Raw genomic sequence first — 27,502 nt, forward strand, 5'->3', positions numbered from 1 at the left:
ACAAAAAAACCCAGCCCATACTTAGTTTGAGTTTCCATAAAGTCATTCTTGAGGTTATCCGTACCTTTTTCTTTTTTTTTTCTTAATGACCTTGAGATTATGAGAATCCATATAAAATCTTAGTTGAGCCAGATGAAGTGTCCTATGGCTACTTTAATTCAAATGCTTTGTCCCCTCTCCCCCACCAAACCTCCATCCTTTCCAACTTCTCTTTATGTTAGAAAATCACAGTTGGAATTATTTTAAATTCTTCTCTATCTTTCTTGTACAAATAGTTGCTGAAGTTTATATCTTGCAATATATATCCACAATATATCTAGCATCTGACCAAGTCTTTGCTTATGGACCAAGTCCATAAGGCCACCAGCTTAATTCCGGCCCTTATCACCTCTTAACTGGATTATTGCTGTAAACTCCTAATCGGCCTTTCCTTATTTAATCTAACCTTTCTCCAATTTATCCTCTGAACATAATTGCCAAATGGATACCCCCAATGTCCAATAATATCATTCTACTTCTTTTCTTAAGAAATTCTAGTGGTCCTCTTTTGCTTCTGATCTAAGATGCTAACTCTTTTGTTGTTATTGTTTTATTTTGTTTTTGTTTTTAAAGCTTTTTCCAATCGGTTACTAGCCTACCTTTTTAGGCTTCTCCCCAATGTTACCTTATGGGTACTCTATGTGTATTTTGCAGAAACCTATTTATATTTTATTTGTGCCAATAGAATATGTTTTTTGAGGACAGGGATTGTTTTTGCCTTTCTTTGTATCCCACCTGCTTGACAAAGTACTATTAGTAAGTGCTTATAAATGCATTTTAATTGGATGATTGACATTGTTCTTTGTTTTCCCTTTTATACATTACAATCTAGCAAAAGTAGCCCATTTTTGCCATTCCCCCTGTAGGACACTCCATCTTCTGGTGAGTCTCTGTGTTTTTGTGAACATTTCTCCATTCCTGGAATATACTCCTTCCCTTAATAGAGAGGTAAAGAGGGATATAGTCCTGTTAGGGAAATAGGTGAGAGAGATAAAGCAGGGTTAACGCTGAAAAAAGAATGTCTTCTCAGCAGGCAGAGGGTCCTCGCAGGCAGCTCTGCCAAGGAGAGGTCCCTTGGCCATGCGTGATTCCTGCATAATTCCTCTGCAAAGAAGTGCCCTAAATTGCCCCTTTCTATAATTTGAAACTTTGGGTGGGGCAGGGGGGGTGAGGGGGGTAGTTTGAGTTGAAATCAGACCCAGATCTTAGTGAATTGAATAGAAATTTTCCAATTGAATGAGTACTCCTAGACTAATCTCCAATTCAATAAAGGGTATAATCAGTAATGTGTGTTATCAGTTGGGGGGAGGGGAGGTGTGGTGGGTCTCCTCCAGGATAACAGAATGAAACTCCTTGATTCTCTAGGGAGGTCTTTCTCAGGGGAGAGCTTCTCCAAGGGTTCAAGGAATTTCTTAAGGATTCCCTCCAAAGTCAGAGAGAGATCAGGTTCCCCTTTCATTACTGTTATTGTATAATGTTCTCCTGATTTTGTTCACTTCACTTAGCATAAGCTTATTTAAGTTTCCCTAGGTTTCTTTTAAACTATTCCCTTCATTATTTCATACTCATAATTTTTTTCAGTTATTTCTCAATTTATGGGTACCCCCTCAGATTCCCAGTCTTTACCAGATCAAAAAGTTATAAATATTTGGGTGTTTTTATGAAGTTTACTTTGCTTAGGACTATTGTTCAGTATTCTTTCCCTCTAATTCTCCCTTCTTCCTTTTATTTCTCTATGCCTCTCTGTGTGTGTATGTATGTATGTATTCTTCCCTTTTTGACCAGTTTAGATGAGCGTAAGGTTCAAATGTCATCAATTCCCCATAGACACCTCCTCCTTGATGGTATAGATGTTTACTTGCATACACTTATGTGAAAAAAATTTCTCCTGACTTACTTTTTCTTTCCCCCATCCCCATTGTATTAGTTTACTCTTATTTTCATAGCTTTCTTACGATAATCAAAAAATAATAGAATCACTCCCAAACTTTGTTTAATTAGATTTTCACTGTAATACTTGATGATGATTAAGGTTCATATGTTTCTTCCAAATTCGCCAACACTTTATGATAATGGCTGCCAAACTGTGTGTAATATTACTTGTGATTTATTAATACTTGAATTCTTTCTTTCTGGATATTTGTTGTATTTTTATTTTTATCTGGAAGCCCTGGATTTTGGATACAATGTTGTTGGGAGGTTTCATTTGTTTTTTCCCCCCAGAAATTCTTTCTCTTTTCACTTTGGTCTTTGGTTCTAAGAAATCTGGACAATTTTCTTTTAATTTATCTTGAAATGTGATATCTAGGCTAGAGAATATTATCACATGCCCAGCAGAACATTAGGGACAATTCAAAATATATAACAACAAATACCAGTTCAAGAAAGTTTTTATATTAGTAACTTTATTGAACTGCTATTTGTTGTTATATGTTTTGAATCTATATTAATGAGGATCCATCTTTTCTTAACTTCCTAGTAAATTATTGTTTTGTTCACTATTGCACACCTTTTTAAATTTTATTTCCCCTCCCCCCTCCCCTTTTTATCCCTCCTACCACTCCCAAGCAGACTATAGTTTGGAAAGGATATGTTTATGTATACATATGTAGATATATACATACACATACATACATACACACATACCCCTACACATAGACACACAAATATCTTTCATATCCCTGATGACCCTTTGCTTTAATTCTGGTCCTAACTTTCCTTGCTATTACTTAACCACTCCCCACCTATGGATCTCTCACTTCCCTCACCTTTTGCTTCCCTTCCCTCTTACTTCCTTTATAGATTTTAGAATATCCTTCATTATATGTAGTGTTGCCTATTTAACCATTCCTGATGTGAGTAGGTTTTTAGAACTATGAGCTCCCCTTCCCCCTCTAAAAAACCTGTGACTCATCTTTCTTTGCACCTCATTTTGTATGGCATAATTACTATTTTTACTTTTTTTTTTTTTCTGAGACAGTTGGGGTTATACGACTTGCCCACTGTCACACATCTAGAAAATGTTAAGTGTCTGAGGTCAAATTTGAACTCAGGTCCTCCTGACTTCAGGGTTGGTGCTCTATCCACTGCACCAACTAGCTGTCCCTACTATTTTTACTTTAACTCTGCCCCAATCTTTCTTTTGAGCTACCCTATTGTTGGTAGCATAAACATATGCTATAAACTTCTCAGGGGGAAAAAACAAAACAAAACAATTTATCCACACTGAGTTCCTTGAAATTGATCTTTGATATTGGTTCTTATATGTTACATTTCTATTAAGTTCAAGTTTGGTTGATAGAAAAGTCTGAAAATCTGCAAGTTCATTGAATGTCCATTTTTCTCTCATTCAATATTATAGATAATTTTACTGGATATGATATTTTTGGCCTCAGGCCTAGGATTTTTTTTTTTTTTTTTTTTTGATATGATATGATTCCAGAACCTGCAGTTTTTTATTGTGGCAGCTAATAAGTCCTGAACAATTCTAATTGCAGCTTCAGCATATTTGAATTATTATTATTATTATTATTATTTGTTTCTTGCAAAATTTTCTCTTTGTTCTGGGGGTTTTGATTTGGCAATAATGTTCCTATGTATTTTCTACAAAGGATCTCATTGAGGTGATAATGGGTAGATTTTTTCTATTTCTGCTTTCCTTTTATGGTCTATCATTCCAGAACAATTTTCTTAGATTATTTCTTGCGTTATTATGTTATGGTCCTTTTTTGGGGGGGTCACAATTTTCAGGCAGTCCAGTTATTCTTATATTTTCTTTTCTTGATCTGTTCTCCCGATCTGTTATTTTTCTTATAAGATGTATTATAATTTTGTTCTACTTTTTCATTTTTTTTCTAATCTATTTTCTTGGTTTTCTAATCTATTTCTTGGTTTCTCATAGTTTCACTAACTTCCCCTTGCCCAATTCTAATTTTCTTTTTTTGTAAAATTTTTTGTTTTTTGGTTTTCCATTTTATTTTTTTAAAGCTTTTTATTTTCAAAACATATTCATGGATACTTTTCAAAATTCATATTTGCAAAAGTTTGTGTTCCCAGTTTTTCCTCTCTTCCTTGGCCCCACAAGTGAGTAATCCAATATATGTTAAACATGTGCAATTTTTGTATGTATATTTCCACAATTATTATGCTGCACAAGAAAAATCAGACCATAAAGGGAAAAAATGAAAAAGAAAATAAAGTGCAAGCAAGTAACAACAAAAAAAGTGAAAATACTATGCTATGATCTACACTCAGTCCCCACAGTCCTCACTCTGGGTGGCATATGGCTCTTCCATCACAAGAAAATTGAAACTTATGTGAATCTTCTCAATGTTGAAAAGAGCCATGCCCATCAGCCAATTCTAATTTTTAAAGTGTTATTTTCATCTTTGAGACTCTATCTCCTTTTCTAATTGGTTAATTTTTTAAATTATCTTTTTATTTTTCTTGGATGGTTTTTATTTTTATTTTTTATTTTTTCCTCAATGTCTCTCATTTGATTTTAAAATTCTTTTTAAAGTTCTATAAATTCTCTCTGGACAGGAAGCCATCTCTATTATTCTTTGAAGTAGAAGCTTTTTTTTTTTTAATTTCATTGTCCTCCTCTGAAAATGAACCTTGGTCTTCCTTTTTCCCATAGTATGTTTCTGTGGTAGGGTTCTTTCTTCTTTGCTAGGTCTTTTTTTAAAATAAGAGGTATTTTGTCAGATTGGCTAAGATGACAGGAAAAAATAATGATGATTGTTGGAGGGGATGCGGGAAAACTGGCACATTGATGCATTGCTGGTGGAGTTGTGAACGAATCCAACCATTTTGGAGAGTAGTTTGGAACTATGCTCAGAAAGTTATCAAACTGTGCATATCCTTTGATCCAGCAGTGTTACTACTGGGATTACATCCCAAAGAGATTATAAAGAAGGGAAAGGGACCTGTATGTGCACGAATGTTTGTGGCAGCCCTTTTTGTAGTGGCTAAAAACTGGAAACTGAATGGATGTCCATCAGTTGGAGAATGGCTGAATAAATTGTGGTATATGAATATTATGGAATATTACTGTTCTGTAAGAAATGACCAACAGGATAATTTCAGAAAGGCCTGGAGAGACTTACACGAACCTGATGCTGAGTGAAATGAGCAGGACCAGGAGATCATTATATACTTCAACAACAATACTATATGATGACCAGTTCTGATGGACCAGGCCATCCTCAGCAACGAGATCAACCAAATCATTTCTAATGGAGCAGTAATGAACTGAACTAGCTATGCCCAGAAAAAGAACTCTGGGAGATGACTAAAAACCATTACATTGAATTCCCAATCCCTATATTTATGCACACCTGCATTTTTGATTTCCTTCACAAGCTAATTGTACAATATTTCAGAGTCTGATTCTTTTTGTACAGCAAAATAACGTTTTGGTCATGTATACTTATTGTGTATCTAATTTATATTTTAATATATTTAACATCTACTGGTCATCCTGCCATCTAGGGGAGGGGGTGGGGGGGTAAGAGGTGAAAAATTGGAACAAGAGGTTTGGCAATTGTTAATGCTGTAAAGTTACCCATGTATATATCCTGTAAATAAAAGGCTATTAAATAATAAAAAAAAAAAAATAAGAGGTATTTGTGTAAGCACCTGTAATCCTGGGGTGGGGGAGGAATGGTGCCTCTGGCTTCACTTCAGTATCCCCTCCGACTAGGAATCCCAAACCAAGCAAGTGCCCCAAACCAGCAGCCTCCTTGCCCCATCGCTTCTGCACTCACCTGGTGGTTCCCTTTCAACCCAGAGCCATGTTCCTACAGCACAGCTGGGCCTGGCATTCCTAATTACACAAGGTTCCCTCAATCTTCCTGGACTCAGAACCAGACTCCACAATTAGTCTAGCAAGTGAAAGTTTCTGTGGTTCCTGCTGAGGCTCCAGCCACACTCCTCTAGCTCTAGGGCTCCCCACTTGGTGTTTCTATGGAGCTAGCCTGAAAGTGTTTGCACTTCACAGGGCCCTAGGTTCTTCTTGTAGATCTTCTCTAGTTGGACCACTGTTCTGCCTCAAGTTTTCTTGATTTTTCACCAGTCTATGTTCACCCTGAGATGCAAATGTGTTCTATTTGTGGGGAAATCTGGAGAGCTTGACATTTACCAATTTACTTCCACATCTTCCCAGAATCCTCTCTTTACTTCTTGCTTCTTCTTTTCTAGGAATTCTAGTTTAATTTTTGCCCAAGTTTTGTTTTGAGGCTTTACTTGTCTGTATTTAGGACTCATTATTTTCTTCTTGTTTGTGTTTTGAGCATCTCTGTCACCATAACAGCTTTTTATATTGTGATTCTTCTTTGTTGTGATTGTTTACTTTTTTCCTTACCCTACATCCTGACTTCAGACTCATATAAAATGAACTAATAATTGCAAAACACATAGCACAGTTCCTGGCAAATAGTGTTCTAGAAATGCAATTATTATTATTATTATTACTATCTTTCTCACAGAAGTCTCTTAACATCCCTTGTTTTTTTCAATATCATTGTTTTCTATAGGAAGCCAATCCTGATCCCTACAATTGTCAGTATTCTCTGCCACCCTAAAATGAGGTATTATATATTTGTATTTAATAGTAGCTCTGACAGGTAGCATTTCTACAGCATTTTAAGGTTTGCTAAGAGCTTTACATATATTTCTCGTTTAATCTTCATAACAATTTTCTGAGATAGATGGTAATATCTTCATTTTAAGAAGAAGAAACTGATGTTAAGTGGTTTAGTTAATTGTATAGGGTCACAAAGATAGTAGTTAAGATTTGAATTTGTTTTCCTGATTTCAAATCTAAAATTCTATTCCTATTCCCTCTCCCACCCCCTCACCCCAATTTGATTTAATTCCTTGTACATTATCTGACATACAGTAGATACTTAGTCAATGAACAAAAATTTATTATGTGCCAGATGTTGTGCTAAGTCCAGGAAATGTTCCAAAAACAAATCCAAAAAGTGTAAATGATTTTTGAAAATTGAATTTAATTGAATTAGCAAAATATAGGCTATGAAAAAATATTAGTAGTCCCTTTGACTATTTGTGATACTATCTGTGCATTTAGTCATTAAAAGAAGTGACTAATTTTTCTAAACTTCAGTTTCATTTGTATTGTTCCACTCCTTTCCACAGGAGAAAATTGAGAAAATTAGTCAAAGTCTCCAGAGAGTTTACTGTTTGGCCTGGTTACTAAATATGCCTCTGTGACCAAAAAAAACCCAAAACCCAAAAATCAAAACCCAAAACTTTCGTTCCTTTATTATTTTCTTTGATCAGGAAAGCTAATATAGTATTCAGTTGTATTAAATAAGCATTTGTCAAGGATCTATTGTTGGCTAGGCACTGTACTTTAAGTGCTGGGAATAGGAAGACAAGAGTCAGTTCAGATCTTCAGGAGAAAATACAAATAGTGAGCAGAAAAGTCTTATTTATTCACATATTTAAGAAAATATTGGACACAATATTCTTGAACACAAAAGAGAAGACTGAACAGAAGTTTCCTAAAAAAAAAAAAAAACAAAGGAAAAATTCCTACTTAAATCTCAAACTGTGAAGATAATACTATAAGACTATAATGTCTTACATTTGGATAGTACTCTGCACTCCTCTCATTTGGACCTTCTTAATCCTATGCAATAGAGAGGGTAGCTATTTCTTTTCTCCATCTTATAAATAGATGTTGAGACTGGGATCTCAAATGATTTCACTCTAGGACACCCATCAAATAGCAATTTGTCACTTGTGCTAAAGAATTCAGTGATTATGAAAATTGTTCCATTGTAGGAATGCTAACTGTCATATGTATTCTTTTCTTTGCTGCTATAATTTCATTACATTAAGTAGAGAATAGAACATTGGGATTTAATTGTTATTTTAATCCTGCAAATAACTTGAGAAATTTACTTTGTTTTGTCTGGGATATAGAAGGAAATGCATGTTTGATAAGGAAAAATGCAGGGAAATAGAAGATTTAGGAAAGAAGCATTATATTCTTAAAACTATATTTAGCTTTCATTAAAAGGTTGAATAACTGTGAATATTCAAAGGATGATTATTTTCTAGAGGAAAACATGACAGCAAGTCAGGAAGATGATTTACAGCTGCTTCTTGAGGTGTTTCTTGAAGATAAAAATAACAAGAAAATAGAAGAAGAATTGAAACAACTAATAGAAGACCGCCAAAATGACATAGAAATGGTAAAAGTATTAATTTAGAAAACTTATATAAGTTAAGTGGTTTGGCTTTAGGTCCAATTTTGCATCTATTTTCTAATAATTTATCCTTTCAGAAATGTGATAATTTATAATACATGGTCATGTTAAAAAAAAAACAAACAAACACTTTCAAAATGTTATCTTTAGTTTTTAAACATACATCAGTTTAATAAGATTCAACCAAAATTTAGTAAGCAGATTTAATAAGTAGAGAACATTGGTATTCCTTGCCTTATGGAGCTTAAAAATAGGTAATGCAAAATAGAGCATGATTAATCCATTAGAAACACTAAGTGCTATGCAAGACCCAAAGGAAGAGAATTTCTAATAGCAAATTCTCCAGGTTAGAACCATGCTAGAAACTCTATGATGATAAGCATTTTGCTTAATGTGAAAAATTGATTGTATTTGTTCTTTCTACCAATTTTCAGGCAATTAATGAAATGATAAAAACAAATGTTGATCTAGCAATGGAGAATGAAAAGCTTGAAACAGAGTTGCTACAATCTTCATCATCTTATCTGGTAACTTTGTATTTTAATGTTTTATGTACTTTTTTTTTGTCAATACTTTCTTAAAAAAAAGAAAATTATTTTATGTTTATTATACAAAGACCCCATCTTAAAACACACCAATTATTGTTTTAAGTTTCATTTCAATATATGCTAAATCATTTTGATGAAATACTGGAATTTCATGATAAATGACTTTTTAAAGTAAGTTCATGCAGTGAGTTCATTCATTTATAAAATGTAGCTTAAATTTAGTTCTATAAAAAGCAGTGAGCACATATTTAACTAGATTGAAACATAGATACAATTTTAATCTTTAGTATTTACATTTTCTCAATGGATTCTCTATTAATAAGGAAAAAAATCTTTACTTGAAACATTAGCTTAATAATCAGAACTATTTAATTTTGGTTTCCTATATATTGGAGAATATTGACTATTACAGCAAGACAAGTTTAATATTTGAGGTACTCTTGTGAATGTATTTAAACAGCTGTTTTGGTCAAGCCATTCAAAGAAGGATCTCCTCTCCTTCCTTTCTCCCTTTTTTCTTCTTTCCCTCACTTCTTTCTTCCTTCCCTCCTTGTCTTCCTTCATTCCTCCCTTTCTCCCTTCTTCCATTACTTCCTTCCTCCCTTCTTTCCTTCCTTTCCTTCCTTCCCTCCTCTTTTTATAATTAAGAACTTTAAAAATAATCAATAAAATATAGTCTTAAGTACAAATTAGAACAGAAGTAGAGGATTGGCTATGGAACTGTGACTCTAATTATAGGTTGCTTTTCTTTTTAAATAAATTCAATATGTAACTTTCAAAGCTGTCTTGCTCAACATATAACTTTAACTTTGTTCTGTTTATTTCTGATTTTTCTTCTTTAAAAGAAGTTTTTGGGCAGCTGGATGGTATAGTGGCTAGAGAATGAGCCCTGAATTCAGGAGGACCTGAATTCAAATACCGCCTCAGAAACTTAATACTTCTTAGCTGTGTAATCCTGAGCAAGAGACTTAATCTCATTTGTTTCACTAAAAAGAAGAAGTTTCAATAATCTTTCTTTTTTCCTTTCATTTTTTTTAAACAACTCCATTGTGTTTTGTAATACTCAGATTCCGTAATAGGGGAAGAAAAAAAGAAAAGCAAATGCCTTATAACAAGTATGCACATATAAGCAAAACACACTGTCACATTGTCCATATCTAAATGCCTGTCACCTCCATGTCAGGAGGTAGGTATCATGCTTCCTCATTAGTCTTCTGAAATTATGGTTGGCCATTTAACTGATGAAAATTCTTAAATCTTTCAAAGTTGTTTTTCTTTACAGTGTTATTATCATTGTGGAAACTATTTTCTGGAAAAGGGGATCTTATAGTTATTTAAAGCTGCATAGGAACTGAATTCAGTTGCCTTATTTTAAAGATGAGAGATTACATAATATGCTCAGGATCCAAGAAATAATTATTTACAAATCATGGAATTCCAAGACCCAGCTTCTCTGACTTGTAGTGAGACTTATTTTTCTATCATTCTGAAGCTTCAGAAATTTCTATGTTATTCATTCATTTTTTTGCTCATTCATTAATTCCAGGCTTATAGGGACCTTAAATGTCATTTCATTATATAGAGAACCATTTGAGCACTATACAAATTAAGCAACTTGCTCTTGGTCACGTGGATAGTTAAATTGCCAAGCCAAAAACAGAACTCATATTATCAGATTCCTAATCTATCACTCTTCTGTTCCACAATGCCTCACTTACTGTGCTTCTTCTGAAGGACTTGAGGTTATTGTTGCAAAGTCAATCTCATAATTCATAGAAATCCCATTTGGGCTTAATGATAATCTTTATCACAAATTTGCATTTGAAAATAGGCCCAAATTATTTCTTTTATGAATAATAGAAAATTATGTTCACTATTAAGGTGTAAAATTAAATTCTACTACTTAGGTAGTAAAATTATATTTACTTTGTATTCCTTTGGGATAGTAGCATGCAATGTAAAAATGGAAAACAGATATACAAAGATTTTAATGATTTTGTTATTATATCGACATTTCCTAATGATGATCATCTCATAGCATAATTTCTAATAGTGATGATTAGAAGCTGTTGGGTCAGTAATGAGAAGGTGTTGCATCAATCATTCATATAGTTACTTCACTGAGACTGAAAAGTGAAATTGGTAGAAAATGGCAGAATTGTGGATCTGACACCAATTGGCAATTCCTTTGTTCATTCCTACTAGCTCTGAAGTGGTAGTCCCATTCAACATAACAGAATCTGGACTTGACACTCTTTTCACTTGGAAGTATGTTTTATGTTTCACTAATATCAGCTATGCTATTCTCTCTCAAAGATCACTGGAGAAATACCAGCTAGTTAGTTCAAATTATTTATTGATATTTTTGGTTAGTCTCCAAGACCCTTTTGTCCTTGGCTAAGTGCCCCTCTTATGAGGCCTATTTCTGGCATGTGCAACCATCCCTTCACCAGTGAGGAAAATTATCCTCACTTTGTTTTGGGCAACTAGATGAGTATACAAATCAATAAATTTTGGTATTACTAATTAACAGGATGTGAGATGAATTTAGGAAAGGGAATCAGTATGTATACACATCATTTATCATCCCAAGTAAGCAAAATCCAGGCTTTAGTGCTAATTAATCTGCTTTCAGACTGAGCATGTGATTTATCTTTCCTGAGATGGCTTTGGATAGAGTATCTTTTTAGTGGAGGTAGGGAATATGGCAAATGGTTTGTAGGAATTTTATCTCTTTGAAAGTGGAGGTAGTAACTTGAGGAAGCTGGTTCTTGAGAAGCAGGGATCTAAGCTAAAAAGTCAAAGTTCAAGATATGGGTATTCCATTATTATACATATAGTCAGTAAAATCAATGACATGTACTCTCCATCATGGTACAACAAAATATAATAAGGCAATATTATATATTCTCAACAAATTTTAAAGCTTAATCTGCATTAATAATATTTTCTCTATCACCTTTTAAGTCTGGGCAAACCCCAAGCAACAAATCAAAAATTGATTTGTAACATTTGTTGATTTCCAAGGTATAAATGGGCAGCTAGGTGGCCCAATAGATAGAGTTCTAGGTTTAAAATCAGGAAGAGAAAATCTGAATTAAAATCTGGCCTTAGCCATTTACTGGCTCTGTGATCCTGGACAAATTACTTAACCCTTCCTGCTTCAATTTCTTAATCTGTAAAATCAGCTGAAGAAGGAAATGGCAAAACACTTTAGTATCTTTGCCAACCAAACCCCAAATGGTGACCCAAAGAGTCAGATGAGACTGATATGAATGAACAACAAATAACAAAATTGTAAATGCTTACACTGAAAATTTAACAGTTGTCTCTCTTGAGTCTATTTGAGCTGACTTTGGGATACCTCTCATAGGGAACCATGGTACAGTAAAGGTAGAATCAATTTCATGGCTTAATAACTAGACCCGACATGGGATAGTTTAAAAAGAACTACTCTTATCTGGAAAACCCAGTTTTAAATTCTGCTTCTGATATATATACTAGCTTTGTGACTCTGGACCAATCATTTAACTTCTTGGTGCTAGAAGGCAATTCTTTAAGGCTAGAATTTATTGATGAATTGCTCAATTGCACCAGTGGAGGCATTTTTCAAATTTGGTGTTTGCTGATTTTTTTTCTTTTTTGAAAGCCACTATTAGAACTGGAAAGACCAGTGAATTAGCTTGTCTTGTCCTTAATAAAATATTTCTGTTTAAATTAGATTAAAAAGAATGTTCCTAAAAAGAAAATGAAGTTCACATCGGTGGAGAACCCAAAGGATGACAGACAATATTTAAATATCTCTTGTTCATTTCAAGTAACTACACAACTTGAATATGAATTGCAGCAAGGACAAGCACTTATCACCTTTGAAGATGAACAAGGTATTGCTAATATTTTAAAGAAAATGTGAAAGTAAACCAGTCAAAAACATTTATGAGCATTATGTGCCAACCGGGAATACAAAGAAAGGTAAAAAACAAAATCCCAGCACTCAAGGTGTATAAATTCTAATTCAAGAGTCAATATGCAAAAAAATATGTACATTCAAGATGCTTGCAGCTTAGATGAGAGGTCCCCTCCTTGGGAAGTCACTAGAGAAGAGAATAAAGGGACACACCAGAAAAGCTTTCTATCAGAAAGTGGCATTTGAAAAATAACGATATTCCAGTAGAACCAGCATGTATAATCAAGACACATACTACGTTTCATGCTCCTTTAGCACAGCTCTGGAGGCTTCTTAGAAAATACCAGTAGTAGTGGTCAAGGCAGTAGCAGTCATGACAGTGGTAACTGGAATAGAACAGTAATTGGAAGAAGAAAGTGGAGAACTGAAAAGTCAAGCAGGTTGTATAATAAGTAGAGTATTGGCATGAAGTCACTAAGACCTGAGTTCAAATTCTATCTCAAGATACTAGCTGAGTGACTCTGAATAGGTCACTCATCCCAGTTAGCCTTGATTTCCTCATCTGTAAAGTGGGGATAATCATAGCTTCTATCTAATAGAATAGTTATGAGGATAAAAAGAGATAATGTACGCAAAGCAATTTGAAAATCTTAAAGCTTTATATAGATGCTAGTAATAATAATAATTATTGACCATTAGGGAAGTTCTGAACTGGAAAGTGTAAGGTTTGGCTGGGAGCAGGGTCAGGTACTTGTTCAACAGCCAGCAGTGACTATTCTACTTCACTCACTTCATCCTGAAGTCCCACTCCTCTGGGACTACTTTAAGTTCAAACAACCAAACACTGGTTCTGGACAGTCAGTAGTAACATAAAATTAAGAAAAATGATCCCTACCCAATTGCACTGAAAGACCTGATGTTTTACAAAACCATATTATTACAAGAATCTGACTTCACTATATTTTCCCTTTTGTTATTCTTCTTCCCTAGAGAATAATAAATTAGAAATCAATGTTATATTGATCAGGGCATTGAGATGTCAGTGTTTCCTTTCATCTTGATCCTTGAAGCTGTAGTAAGGATATTTAGATGCTAGATTGCTATGAATTCTCCCTCACAAAGGGTTAATTTGTTTCCTTGAATTTTTAATATAAATTTGGCCCTTAGATCTAAGACATAGAATATCTCAGTCATGAACTACAACCAGACATTTTTTTAGATAGCAATTACTTATCTATAGTTTTTTGATTTTATTTTATCAATTAAAATAGATTAATTTTGGTAAGTTTATTGAATTAATCACTATTAATTTTTTTATTAAAAAATTAATAGTGATTAATTCAATAAATGGATTTATTAATCCATTAAAAACTTATTTCTTCACTTAAAAACTGCCAAATCAGTAGCTTTGTTATTCAGCAAACTTATCTTTCCCAGAGCAACACCCTGGAGCAGTGAATAGAACACTGGATCTGGGAGCTTAGCTCCACTCCTAGATTCTTCTTCAATATGTGATCTTGAGCAAGTCACTTAATGTTTTCTCATTTATAAAATGGGGATAATAATAGTATCTACCACAGAATTTTTGTGAGAATCAAATAAGATGGTATTTGGAAAGCATTTAGCACATCACCTAGTTTGTAGTAGGCACTTACTAAATGCTTATTCCCTTTTCTTTCTCCCCTCAAATTGATTTGAAAGAAAATCCAGGTTTTATAGGGTAGAATGAGGAGGGAAAGCTAATTTAGCTATATTTAAAAATACACTTATGATAAACTAAATACAGTTGCATCTATTGCAGTAGCCTTTGTGAAGCTTGGTGGGAATGGAAGGAGATATTCAGAATGATGTTGAGAAATATTCATAAAAAATTAATAGAAAGAGGAGTTGCGGCCATCTACAGGAAATCTTGCTTTCAATAGAAGATCATACATTCTCTATTATTTTTTGTTTACTTTTTTACTTAGTGGTGTTTGTAGACTAATTAGAAGCATTTTAAAATATAGAATATAATTATATCCTCCAACCTGGAGAATATCCTAAGGACTTGTAATTTTGTCTCAGATAAGTAAAGAAATTGTGGATGAGGACTAATGGAAAGCTTACCTGAGGACATCAACCCCTTTTCTCCACACTCTCTAATGCAATGTGGCCAGGATACATATATATTCAGGATCCTAGGAAACCTCAGTGTCCAATTGCCTATGATCTGTGGGGGAATCTATGATGGCTGGTTCTCTTAAGAAACCCAAGTATAATATATAGTCACTTTGGGAATGCAAGTTATTTCAGGGAGAGTGGTCTTCCCAACTGAGAATAACCTTGACCAAAATTACTGATAATCTAGACATGTGTGTGGAGGTAGGGGGGAGGGAGAGGGAAAGGGAGATGGGAAGTTTTTTACAGAAGTTAAAAATAAAAAAAAAATCCCACCAAACTTGTTTGTAATACAAACATTAAAGAAACTTATATATCAAGGAAACCTATTAACCCTTTGACATACCAGAAAAAAGAAAGATTATAAACAACTGTCCTTAGTAGGAAAGTTTCTTCTCTTAGTAAAGGAGTCTTACAAAATGAGATTGCACTTGCAGGATCAGTATGTAATAATGTATTATCATGTATCATTGTATTAACTATCATCACAATAGCAGTGAAATAAGTAATGACAATTTAATTCACCACTTACATTTCATTTTTATTTTAGGTAGAAATAGATATATTAGTAGCAATTCAAATTATGAAATTGATTACAACAGTCAAAATAAGGCACTGGGTATTGGAAAAAAGGACCCTTCTCCATGTTCGTTCACACAGCTTATATATGTCAGAGATAGGACTTAAAACCGTGTTTTTTTTATTATTCCAAGCAAAGAAATCTAACCACTACAATACACTGTTTATCCCCTAAAAATTAGGAATGACAAGTAGAACAGCTCATGCCAGGTTTAGTGCCTTAGAGATAGAAATGGCTTGTTAAGTACACCTGGGAATGGCTCTGAGGAAGAGGACAGATTTAGAGAACTGGTCAACTTTACAACTCCTCCTTAATGAGTGCCAATGTAGAAAGCACCTTCCTTCCACCTATTCCCACCCATTCTAAAAGTCATTGTCTCTTTGATGCCTACAGGATCAAATATAATTTTCTCTTGTTTAAAGTCCTGTCTCTTTGATGCCTACAGGATCAAATATAATTTTCTTTTGTTTAAAGTCTTCCATAACCTAAATCCTTCCTAGGCTTGTTACAGTTAGGCCCTCTCAGTATATGCTGTTATCATAATTCTTCACACAAGAACCTATATTTTCTGACTTCCTGTAATTTCACTGGCTATCCCCTATGCCTGAACTCTCTTCCTCTTCCTCTTCCCTTTGTAGTCTTTCTGTTTTCCTTCAAGTCTCATCTAAAATCCTTCCTTATGCAAAAAGCCTTTCCCAGACCTCCCAAGCTTACTGCTGTGCTTTTAAAGTTATCTTCATTTTTTCCTGTATATATATTATTTGTATATAATTGTTTGCATGTTTTATTTTCCCAATATATTATGAACTGCTTTAGGAGAAGCTGTTTTTCCCTTGCTTTGTATCCTCCTCATTTGGCATAGTACGGAGCATAGTTAGGTGCTTAATAAATGTTTGTTGACTTGATGGTCATTAAGTAAATACCAAACAAGGAATAGAGAGATAATAAAAGAAAATTTCAATTTTACATGAAATTGAAAAGCTTTTGAATGAAAACTTGGATGAAAAAGAGAAATGATTGATTTGCATCAGATATCTTTGATAAAGCCTTGATAGCCAGCGTAACAGTGGGACTACTCCCCTCTTACTTGGCAACCCCAGAATAGCTATCTTAATTTCAAGGCCTTCTGTCGGTCTACATCTCCAATCCACAAATCACTATCTTTTACCAATGTAATTTATCTTTTCTTCAGTTCCCTAAAAGGCACAATTAGTTCTAAGCAACACTTAATCATATCAAATGGCATAGCAAGAAGATTTTTCCATGGAACATTTCCCTCATAAACCTAGGGTACATTTGCTAAGACACTATCTATGGAGATAGTGAGCAAGCATAAGGATAACATATCCAGGATACATGTGGAATGCCTATTTTCAAGGGACATGAAAGGCAACTTACAGTGAGGGCACATGTATGGAGGAACAATGAACACTAGGAATACTGCAAGACCATAGATCTCTTCCACTGGGCATGCTTTCTGCATGGGGTAATGTCTCTTGGATGTGTTCTTTCTTGAGGCTTATGGTGATTGCTGGGCAGATAATCTCTGTTCCTTCTAGTTGGTTTTGTAGTAACTACTGTAAAACAGTCTCCACAGGTTATTGCTCCTTGTTGTTAGCTTCTGGGATAATCTTTTTTTTTAGCCCATTCAAGACTTCACAGCTTTAGTCTACTGAGAATAGTTCTTGGAAACCTTCTTTGATAAAGACAAGATGACAACTCTTTAGTCATAGCCAATGCACCCAGACAGACTATCCCCAGACTAAGTAAGTAAGTCTTTTCAACCTCTCTAAGCTGAAATCAAAGTTCTCTGTTGTAAATAACTCCAATATAGGGCTTCTTAAGATTCTTTTTGGTGTAGCATGCAAATGAAATTTGAACTAGAACTAAAAATAATGAAAGAAGCAAAGTAATTGTTTTTTAAGCCTTTTTATTGTATATATCTGTCAGGATCAAAGCCTGAGTATTTTGATATTGTGTTTTGGACAGCAAAAATTCTCAGTCTTCCTACACCAAAATATATAAGGAATTAACACAATATATAAGATTGAGAATATGAATGAAGTAAAAGAATAGGAAGTTCTTAAAAGGTATGATGTTTGGAGGAGAGAATCATAGGTAATGAATGTAGAATTGGAAGGGACTCTAGAGGTCTAGAATCCAATCCCTCAAATTTACAAATGAGAAAATTGAGGCCCATAAAAGTTGTGATTTGCTTGAGATTATGAAATAGAAATCATATACGAGACAGGATTTTTACCTGGGTCTTCCCTTGCTGACTTTAATTCCACTATTGCATGGATGGGTTAGGGAATAAGGAGGAAAGAGAGGAAGAAGTATACTAAAATTAATATGATATTAAAAAATGAAAAATAAAACTAAACTAAAATAAATTAAAGATGAAACATGAACAAACATATATTCAGAATTCTTTTGAATTCTGAATATAAGTTTGTTCATGTTTCATCTTTAGTACTTTGGGACTTTGATAGATTGTGACTTCATCAATATGGATACTCCTTCCAATAGTTCAGATCAAAACTCATGCTTTATTTATAATTCCTCATGAGTATAAACCCTATATTTCATAAGAAGGATTTACAGTGAATGCAATTTGTGAATTAAATTTAAAGTTTTAAATGAAATAATTTAAAAGAATAATAAAAGTGTTATTAACCATAAGTTTCCTCAGATCTCTCAACTAGAAAGAATTTCTATTTTGCCCAGTTAGTGGAAATAATGTTGCATTGTTGGAAACAGTAAAAACTTTGTGACAGCTTAGTAATGAACAGATGGATGTTTTGAAGTTCTTCCAAACCTTTTAGTAAGAAACATAAGTAAGTAATTTTGAACTTGAGAATTTTCTAAGTGTGATCATTGCAAAAATATTTTAAAGGGAACTACATCCTAATCTAATGTTAATGTTTTATACTTAGGAAATTATAGCTTCACTGGGGAGAATGCAAACTATGAATAATCATATGAAAGAAAGTTCCAAATCACTAATAAGAGAAATGGAAATCAAAACAATCTTAAAGTTTCACTTCATATACAGTAAGTTAGCAAAGATGACAAAAGATGGGAATAGTGACTTTTGGACAAAATATGGAAAGATTGACAGGTACATTAATATATTGTCAGTGGAGTTGTGAATTAGTATATCCATTCTGGAAAGCATTTTGAATTAGGCAAATAAAGTGACTAAAATGTTCATACCTACCAGCCCAAAGATTTTGCTGCTAGGCCTGTACCCCAAATATATAATTGACAAAAAGAAAGGCTCTAAATGCGTAAAAATATTTATAACAACCCTTTTTGCTCAAAGAACTACAAATAAGAAGCAAATTCATGTGATCTAATAATAAAAATGTCAATAAAAATCAATTTTAAAACAAAACAAAAAAAAAAATCACAAGATTCAGGATGATACCCCAGAGTTAGAAGATTCTTGGGAGCCATCTTGTCCAGCCTCTTCATTTTATAGATGAAGAAAGTGAGGTAAATTGGCTTATCCCATGTTACACAGGTAAGTGGCAGAGAGAAGATGTGAATGTGGGTCTTCTGGCTATGAATCCAAAGCATTCAGATTTTTAAAATATCAAAACCATATCCAAATTTTGAAATAAAGGAACTTAATGTTTTTTTTCAAATTTCTTTTCAGTTGCACAGAATGTGATAAAAAGAGGAAGACATTTTGTGAAACTTGAGAATGAGAAGGTACAGTTGATGGCCAAAGCTGTCCCACTAAAAACAGGTGTAAGTCTTCAGGTAAATGAATAATTAGTATTTTGAAGAAATCGGTGAATCCCAGAAATATTTCCCTTTTAATAATAGTATTTTATTTTCCCAAATACATGTAAAGGTAGTTTTCAACATTCATGTTTGTAAAACTTTGTGTTCCAAATTTTTCTCCCTCTCTCTTACCTCCCCTCTCCCCAAGACAGCAAGCAATCTGGTATGTGTATGTGTTATAAATAAATATGTGTAATTCTTTTAAATATATTTCCATATTTGTCATGTTGTACAAGAAAAATCAGATCAAAAGGGGGAAAAAACCATAAGGAAAAAAAAAACCAACTAACAAATAACAACAACAACAACAAATGGTGAAAATATTATGCTTCAATCTACGTTGAGTCTCTATAGTTCTCTTTCTGGATGCAGATGGCATCCCAGGTCTATTGGAATTAACTTGCATCACCACATTGTTGAAAAGAGCTAAGTCCATCACATTTGATTATTTCATCACATAACCTTGTTGTTAATGTACACAATCTTCTCTTAGTTTTGCTTGTTTCACTCAGCATCAATCCAAAGAAACATTTCTAGGCTTTTCTGAAATCAGCCATCTCATCATTTCTTATAGAACAATAATATTCCATTACATTCATATACTATAACTTATTCAGCCATTCTCCAAATGATGGGTTATCCAGTCAATTTCTAGTTCCAGGAATATTTCTTAGCTTCTACCATAAGTAGGTGGAAGTATATAGGTGCAAAGATAGGAGATTAAATAAATGAGGAGGTCTAGCTCTGAGATTCCATTTATTTCAAGATTCTCCAAAATATGACCATTATTTATTTAATCAAGAAGCTTCAGTATCTCTCAAGCATCTGTAGGAGAAAAAACAAATTCTTCTGCTTGACATTTAAAGTATTTCACTATCTATATTTTTGTGCTAATAGCACATTACTCAACAAATGAATAAACAAACAAATAATCAAACAAACAAATGAACAAATAAATAAATTCTTTCTTCACATCAGTACTTTTGAACATCAGTCCTTTCCTCCAATCAGAACACCTCTTAGCAGCACAAAGCTTACTGATTTTCCTTCATTTAGCTGTTCTTGGCTGGCCAGTTGGGAACAGATTATCTTCTCTGTTCTGGTTCAAGTTGTTCTGCTTGTTTCCTCTCTCTTCTCCCTTGGCTTCTCCTATTTTCTCTGTTTCTTTGGTCTCTGACTTGACTGCTGATTGACTCCCTCTCTCTCCCCTTTTCTCTCTTTCTCCCTCCCTCTCCCCCCTCTCTGTCCATCCTTCCTCCTCCTGCTTCTCCTCCTCCTCCTCCTCCTCCTTCTCTCTCTCTCTCTCATTTCTCTTTTACACAAATTATTCTGAATGACTGGAACACTAACTCACCTCTACCTCTCAGAAGCACTCTTTCAAGGATAAACTAAGGAGACACATTCTCTGTAGGCCTTTTTTGATTTTTTATTCCCTAGCTGTTTCTCTTCTCCCTTATAATATTGCAAACCCCTCCCCCCATTGCTTTGTATTTATTTTGACTATATCCTTCATTTACTTATTTTAGTATGTATTGAATCTCTTTAGTAAAATATAAATTGCTCTTTGAGGGAAAGGGCTGTTTCCCATTTATTTGTGTGTTATCAGTACTTAGCACATGGCAGATACCTAATGAATACATATTGATTTAATGAAATAATTTCCACTTCTAGGTTCACACAAAGATTTCTAAGAAAAAGATTGATGTTTCTGAAATACCTGATGAGTTACCTGAAGAACAGATGAGAGATAAATTAGCACTGAGTTTCAGTAAATCCCAGTATGGTGGTGGAGAAGTAGAAGATGTGGAGTATGACAAAAAATCCCAAACAGCTGTTATTACTTTCCTTGAGAATGGAGGTATGTATGGTTAGAGTCATTTGGAACGTTCATAATTGTTTCTCTTTCAGAATGCCTCAGTCTATGAAAAAAATCCCTTTTATATCTTTAATTTAGCCTTTATTAAGCTAAACATTGGAGCCAGCTTGGTATTATGCAGAGATGATTTGTCTTGAAATCAGAGAGATCTTGGCCTCTAAACACAGACTAGCAGTGACGCCAGATAGCTTTCAAAGGAAATAGTTTATGGGAGCTTGCTGATCTATACAAGTTTGTTTACTAACAAGCTTAAAAGTATAAGTAGGTCAAAGATAAAATGTCTTTTGAAATTGCCTTCTTTATCATAGTAACAGAGATTTAAATAATCACTCCATAATAAGCAGAGTGGTACAGTGGAAATTATAATTGGATTTCAAGGATACAGATTGAAATCCTGGGTCTGCCACATACTTGCTGCTTGACCTTTCAAAAATTGTTTTGTTCCTCATCTTTAGAATGAGAGGATTGAACTGTATGACTTTTAAGAGTCTCTTTTAGCCCTAGACATATGATTAAAGGTAATATAGGACAAAGACTGAATGTTTTTAATGGTGCCATATATCCAATGTACAAATCCATTAGGTTAGTATCCAATCTGGACCATTTTTACTTTAACAGTTTAATCTGGACAATAGAAATTCTTTATTCAATCTCTATTCATGTGTGTAAATTGGATTGAATTATTTTGTGTTATTGTAAATCTCAGTGTTCTTAGAGTTTGATATAATCACCCAAATGGCATCCATAAACCAGAGGATCCAGAGAATTTTACTGCTTCTAGCAAATTTCTTTTTGATTTGGAATCTAAGCTCAACTTCCTCCATGACAGTTGCAAATGTATTTGTTGAACATGTCTTCCTGTTTTATGCCTTAATAAATGGCTCTCAACAAAATTATTTCTGTTGGTATATCTTTTAAAAATCTCATATGATTTCATCATGTGTGTAGGAAATATGTTGGGGAAAAATCTTCAAGGTATCATTTTGCTCTATGAAATTAAATGATTTTTAATAGTGGATAGCAAGCACAATTGGATCTTTTATTCTTTATTCTTTTTTTTTTCATTTTGTGACTTAGTGTTACAGATATGCTTAGAATTTCTTTATAAGGTAGCTTATTCCTTTCTCATACCTTATTTCAATGATGTACTAAACATGTGTGTTATTATCATTGCTATATTGTTATTTGTTATCACTAATTATAATCATATAATATTATATTATCATAAGATTAACTGTATAAGAATTTTGTGTAAAGGAAAAAAGCAGAAATATAGGTCAATAGTTGATATTTTTTACTGATATTTTTGAGTTTAGTGTATTTTGAATCAATTATAGAATAATTTAGATAATTTAATTTTAGAGGTAGAAGGGAACTTAGAGATCATCAAGTGTAACCCCCTCATTTTATACATTAGGAAACTGAGTGAAGCCCAGAGAAATTAAATTATTTACTTAAGGACATAAAGCTATTAAGTCTGAAGTGGGTCTTCCTTACTCCAAATTGGAAACTCTACCATGACATTATTTTTGCTCATGATTTCCTCAAAACTGAGTTACTTTAGCATGAACTTTCCTTTGGTCTAGTCTAGTTGCTTTTGTCATTTTTATTCTCTTTTATCCCATCTCTATCTAATAATAAAGCACATTAGTGTATGATGTTAAGTCTAATTGTCATATTATCACTGCCATTGATAGGAAAAAAAAAGTTGTTTATAGAAATAATAACATATCTTTTTATTTTATATCAACTTCTTATCCTTCCTTAAGCTCTTTTGGTCATCTCATTGTGTTGATTGACAACACCAACGAATAGTTCCTTAACAAATGGTGATGGCATGTTGTTTGCTGTTATTTTACATATTTTCCAGTTTTTTGATGTCAAAAGTTTGTTTAAATGGCATGCCATACTTTCATTTTTCTTTTCTTAATTTATTATTGATTTTTGTTTTGCTCTAACTAGCCAGTGATTTGATTGTATACAGAAAGATGATTTGGAAATTACTTCCATAGAGGCAGCCTGTTATTTTCTGCTTTTGAGAATAATATGTTTATTTCTTTTTTTTTTTTGTGATATTGTGATGTTGCTTAGTGCTCCTGATTACTCTCATAAAGAATATATTTAGAATCTACGTGAGATTTCTTAACAATCTATGACTTTGGCTTTTCCAATTTCTCTCATCAGAACCATATTTTAAATTTTACTTATATCAAATTTTGAATATCAAACTATATTCTGATTTAATTTGAAAATCTTGTTGAATTTTTGGGTGAATTTCTTCCCTAAACTCCTCTGTAGGAAGTACATTGGCCCATAGACTATAATTATCTTTGAGGTGGTCTTTTTTCAACTGTTTTTTTTTTTTTAATTACCACTGAAATGTGATATGGCTAGGTGTCTCATGAAATCATGAGTTTTATCATTCATGGACACAAGATAAGTCATTCACCTTTCTTTTTGCCTTTCCAAGAAAAACTTGTAAGCCATCCTTTAATTTATAGTAAAAATGTTTAGTATGATATAAAGTTTAAAGATAATCTCAAAGCTTTGTTTAGCATGCTCTCCTCTCTTTATTGGCCATTCTGAGGTTCTTTGAAAAAGCAAAAGGTAGGAGAGAGAAGAGACAGTTTTCTCTGTTTACCTTATGTTGCCAAGAAATTCTTCAAGAAACCAATGTCAACTTTTAGGCTCATTTATACAAGATGTTGTTGAAGACTTTTCACTTAGTAGCTTGTTGATTTGAATTGGGTTACTAATTCTTTGAAATCTCCATGATATCTTTTTTTTCCTCATTTAATTTAACTCCTCAATTAATTTAAATTAACAAAATTTAATATGGTAATTCCAATACTGCATTGCTTGTGTTTGCTTCTTAGCTTCTTTCTGTTGTCTTCTATGTTTTCTTTCTAAGTTCTTTTATTAATGTTCTATTCTTTCTTTTTTCCCTGTTTTTGTATCACTTGATTATTCTTCATCTGTCCTCTCTTGCCCTTTCTCTCAAAAATAAAAGCCTTCCTCTAACAAATAAGTATGGTCAAGCAAAATAAATTCATCCATTGATCATGCCTGGAAATATACATTTGCTTCTGAACCTCACTTCTAAGACAACTGCCAGGTACTTTAAAATATTAACAAACTTCTAAAGTTTCAACTAGCAGTAATATTCTGAATAATTTTGTTAGAATAAGTTTAATATTTTTGCGTTAATAAGTTTCTCATCTAATAAAGAAAAACCTTTTAAAATTATTTTCTAGCTGCTGATACTATTCTCAAACACAAGAAATATCCTCTTTATACAAATACCAATTGCCATCAAGTTGTTGTAATATTCTGAATAATTTCGTTAGAATAAGTTTAATATTTTTGTGTTAATAAGTTTCTCATCTAATAAAGAAAAACCTTTTAAAATTATTTTCTAGCTGCTGATACTATTCTCAAACACAAGAAATATCCTCTTTATACAAATACCAACTGCCATCAAGTTGTTGTTTCCCCACATATGGAAAAACACATAGACAAGCTCCAGGTAAAGAAATCTTAAAAAAAAAAAAAAACCAAAAAAACCCATTTTGTCTAATCAGGTAGTAGCATATAAAACTTAGCAGTGATAAATAGCTCTTTCTGGTTGGGGTTTTGATATTTTGTTAAAACATTAAGTTCTTTTGAATTAATTTTAAGTTTTTCAATCCTTTATCTCATTAATCCCCTTATCAGGTAATAAATTAAAGCTTATTTTTCTTTCCTGAATTATTCAGAAAATTATACCCGTCTTCACTTAAATGAATGGACTTTGGTTACATTTGTTATTTTCACTAAGTGTTGTGAACTTGGACAAATCACGCAGCCCCAATATTAGTTTTTTTTCATCTTTAAAATGGGGGATTATAATAGTCTCATGTCTTTCATGTCTTCCAGTATGATAGACCATTTCCCTCTTTCCATTCTGACATGCTATTCTCTTTATGTTGCTATTTTGGGGAAATTATCTCTGTATTAAGTGTTAGAAACTATAATTAAGATCTTTTCTAAACATATTTTTCAGTGCATAGTGGCTACTCATCAAAGACTTATTATAAGGCTATTTGATGCAAAAACCAGTGGAAAGGGCAAAAATAGGCAAAAATTTCATTATCATTTTGTTCCCAGATAATTTTGGGATAATTCAATAATACCCATGTGTTTTTACACAATTGCATCGTTATAAAAATTAAAAAGAAAAGAATGTTATCTCATTAGGAACTGCTCTTTTTTTTTTTTTTTTTTTTTTTTTAAATTCAAGTCCATTCAGTAAAGGTCTTCTTAAAAGAGTTTGATCATAGACATCTGATCTCCTAATAAAAGAGAAAGTGAACCATCATTTTTATAGAGCGCATGATTCAAAGTGAACTATGGTAGAAAAACTGGAAATCAAATCCAATTTAATTGCAGAAGTACCTTTTTCTTGCAAATCTGTATGGACTATTAAAAAAGCATATAGTAATACCTCATAGTGTTTTGCTTTTTTCCCCTAGGTATTTTCAGGAATTTCTAAGAGGACTGTCCTTCTGACTGGACTTCAAAATATTCAAGAAAATGAAGATAGTGTAGAAGATGACATTGTTATTCATTTTCAGAAAGGGTCAAATGGAGGAGGGGACATAGAAGTAGCTAAATGTGCTCTCAAACAACCTCAAATAGTATATTTTGAAGCTGATCTAGATCGGAAGTGCCTAATCTGGGAACTATGAGCTTATTACATTTTTTTTTTTGATAATTATATTTCAATATAATTAATTTCTTTGGCAATCCTATACATTTAACATTGTTCTGAAGAGTCCATAGACTTTATTAGACTGAAAAAGGGGTCTTGTAATCCTCATATACAAAAATGGTTATGAATCACTGATTCCTAAAAAAGTCACAAGATATTATTGCTAATGGACACAAATTTAGATTGTGCTATAAATGCTTACATTGCTTTCAAATCCCTTTCTGAAAAATATCAAAAATAACTTTTTTACTTTGTAGTTTCTACTTGCTCTTAAAATAAAAAAAAGTATTCCTTTAATTAAAAAAAAAAAAATTCTAACTTGGTTCCAAAGGTGTTGAATATTTCAGATCAGATTAGTGCAATGCCAAAAGCACAATTGCAGAGTATGGAAGATGAAGCATGGAATTTACTCCCTATCAGAGAAGTTATAGGCTCAAAATTCAGAATAAGCCATATAATTTTGGACATGGCAAATTTGAGAATTTGTTTTGCTTTACTGTAAGAGTTGATTGCATGTTTGCTCTGAGGTTTCCTTTCTCTCTCTCTTTTTCCTCCTCAGATGGGAAAGAAGCAGTTTGGAGGGAAAAAAAATTAAAAGCTTATTATTTGAAAAAGGTTAAATTGATTTTTAAAAGATGCTGAATAAAAGTTCTTCATTAAAATATCACTCAAAATGATTGAATATTGCTAGGCATGTGGGAATGTACCTGATAATGAATAATCTGGGAAGGGGAGAGCTAAATGACTCTTTGAAGGGGATGGTTTAGAAAGAAATGAGATGGTGACTTTATTATTCAACTATTTTAAAATGTTAATTCAAAACAATTTTTACTTATTGTGATTTTATTCTTCTAGAATCCTCCAAATGTTACTTTATGAGAGACATGTCAGAGCACATGGAGGTTGGTCTTTTTTCTAATATAAAAAATATTTGATATTAATATTTAAGTTGAAACTATTTCCACCAGACTTGTGCCTAAAATGCAGAATACTTTATTAGCATTGTTCTTAAATAGTCAAATGGCATATGATTCAGATTCTGATGTTTAATGGGAAACCAGGCCAGGCTTCTACTCCAAAGACTTCCATAGCTAACTAAATAGAGATGAACAACTTTTTAAACCTTCAGAGGAAGTTTTTATTTTTTTGGAACAGATGAATTATCCTTGCTGATTTCCAAATAGGCTCATGGAATTTGTTTGAGAAAAAGACAAAGTTTTTCACATGGGGCTATTTATGTATGTCTGTATTGGTAGCTACCTTCTGTATTGCATATAAGTTTTTGTTAACATTTGCTTAGCATTGATCGGCCAGCCTATTACCTGAGACTAGTGGCCTGGTTCATGAGCAAAAGTTTTATTGTGCCAGCCACACTGGGAATTTCACAATCCTGTGGTTCATTTTCCAGGGACTCCCAAAGTTATGGGATGGGAATGCTTAAACCTTGCATGCCTCCAGTCTGAATTGCAAAGGCATTGATAGGTTATGAGAGGGCAGAAACTTAGGTCAAACATCATCCTTCTCCTCCAGAAATAACATAAATAAAGTCTATAGTCATGAAGTAGGCTGGAAAAACAAGCAAGTAAAAAAGAGTTACTCTGGTGACAAAAATG

The 27,502-nt window shown here is 33.1% G+C and overlaps 1 protein-coding gene across 2 annotated transcripts in view; it reads left to right on the forward strand.

Moving 5' to 3' along the window:
* Nucleotides 1-26,556, forward strand: part of NMI (N-myc and STAT interactor) — a 32,038-nt gene extending 5,482 nt beyond the window's left edge. Inside the window, exons 2-10 of one of the 2 annotated variants that reach the window (XM_031960691.1) lie at nt 6,576-6,629; nt 8,131-8,264; nt 8,714-8,806; nt 12,549-12,711; nt 19,133-19,239; nt 20,935-21,121; nt 24,394-24,438; nt 24,604-24,665; nt 25,651-26,556. In XM_031960691.1, coding sequence (XP_031816551.1) covers nt 8,139-8,264; nt 8,714-8,806; nt 12,549-12,711; nt 19,133-19,239; nt 20,935-21,121; nt 24,394-24,438; nt 24,604-24,665; nt 25,651-25,866 — 999 coding nt within the window. In that variant the 5' untranslated portion in view covers nt 6,576-6,629; nt 8,131-8,138 and the 3' untranslated portion in view covers nt 25,867-26,556. Of the gene's footprint in view, nt 1-6,575; nt 6,630-8,130; nt 8,265-8,713; nt 8,807-12,548; nt 12,712-19,132; nt 19,240-20,934; nt 21,122-24,393; nt 24,439-24,558; nt 24,666-25,650 lie in introns of both variants that reach the window. The other variant, XM_031960692.1, reaches the window with a different exon arrangement.
* Nucleotides 26,557-27,502: the final 946 nt, after the last annotated feature.

The sequence above is a fragment of the Sarcophilus harrisii genome, chromosome 3, assembly GCF_902635505.1.
Source record: "Sarcophilus harrisii chromosome 3, mSarHar1.11, whole genome shotgun sequence".
Taxonomy (NCBI): Eukaryota; Metazoa; Chordata; class Mammalia; order Dasyuromorphia; family Dasyuridae; genus Sarcophilus; species Sarcophilus harrisii.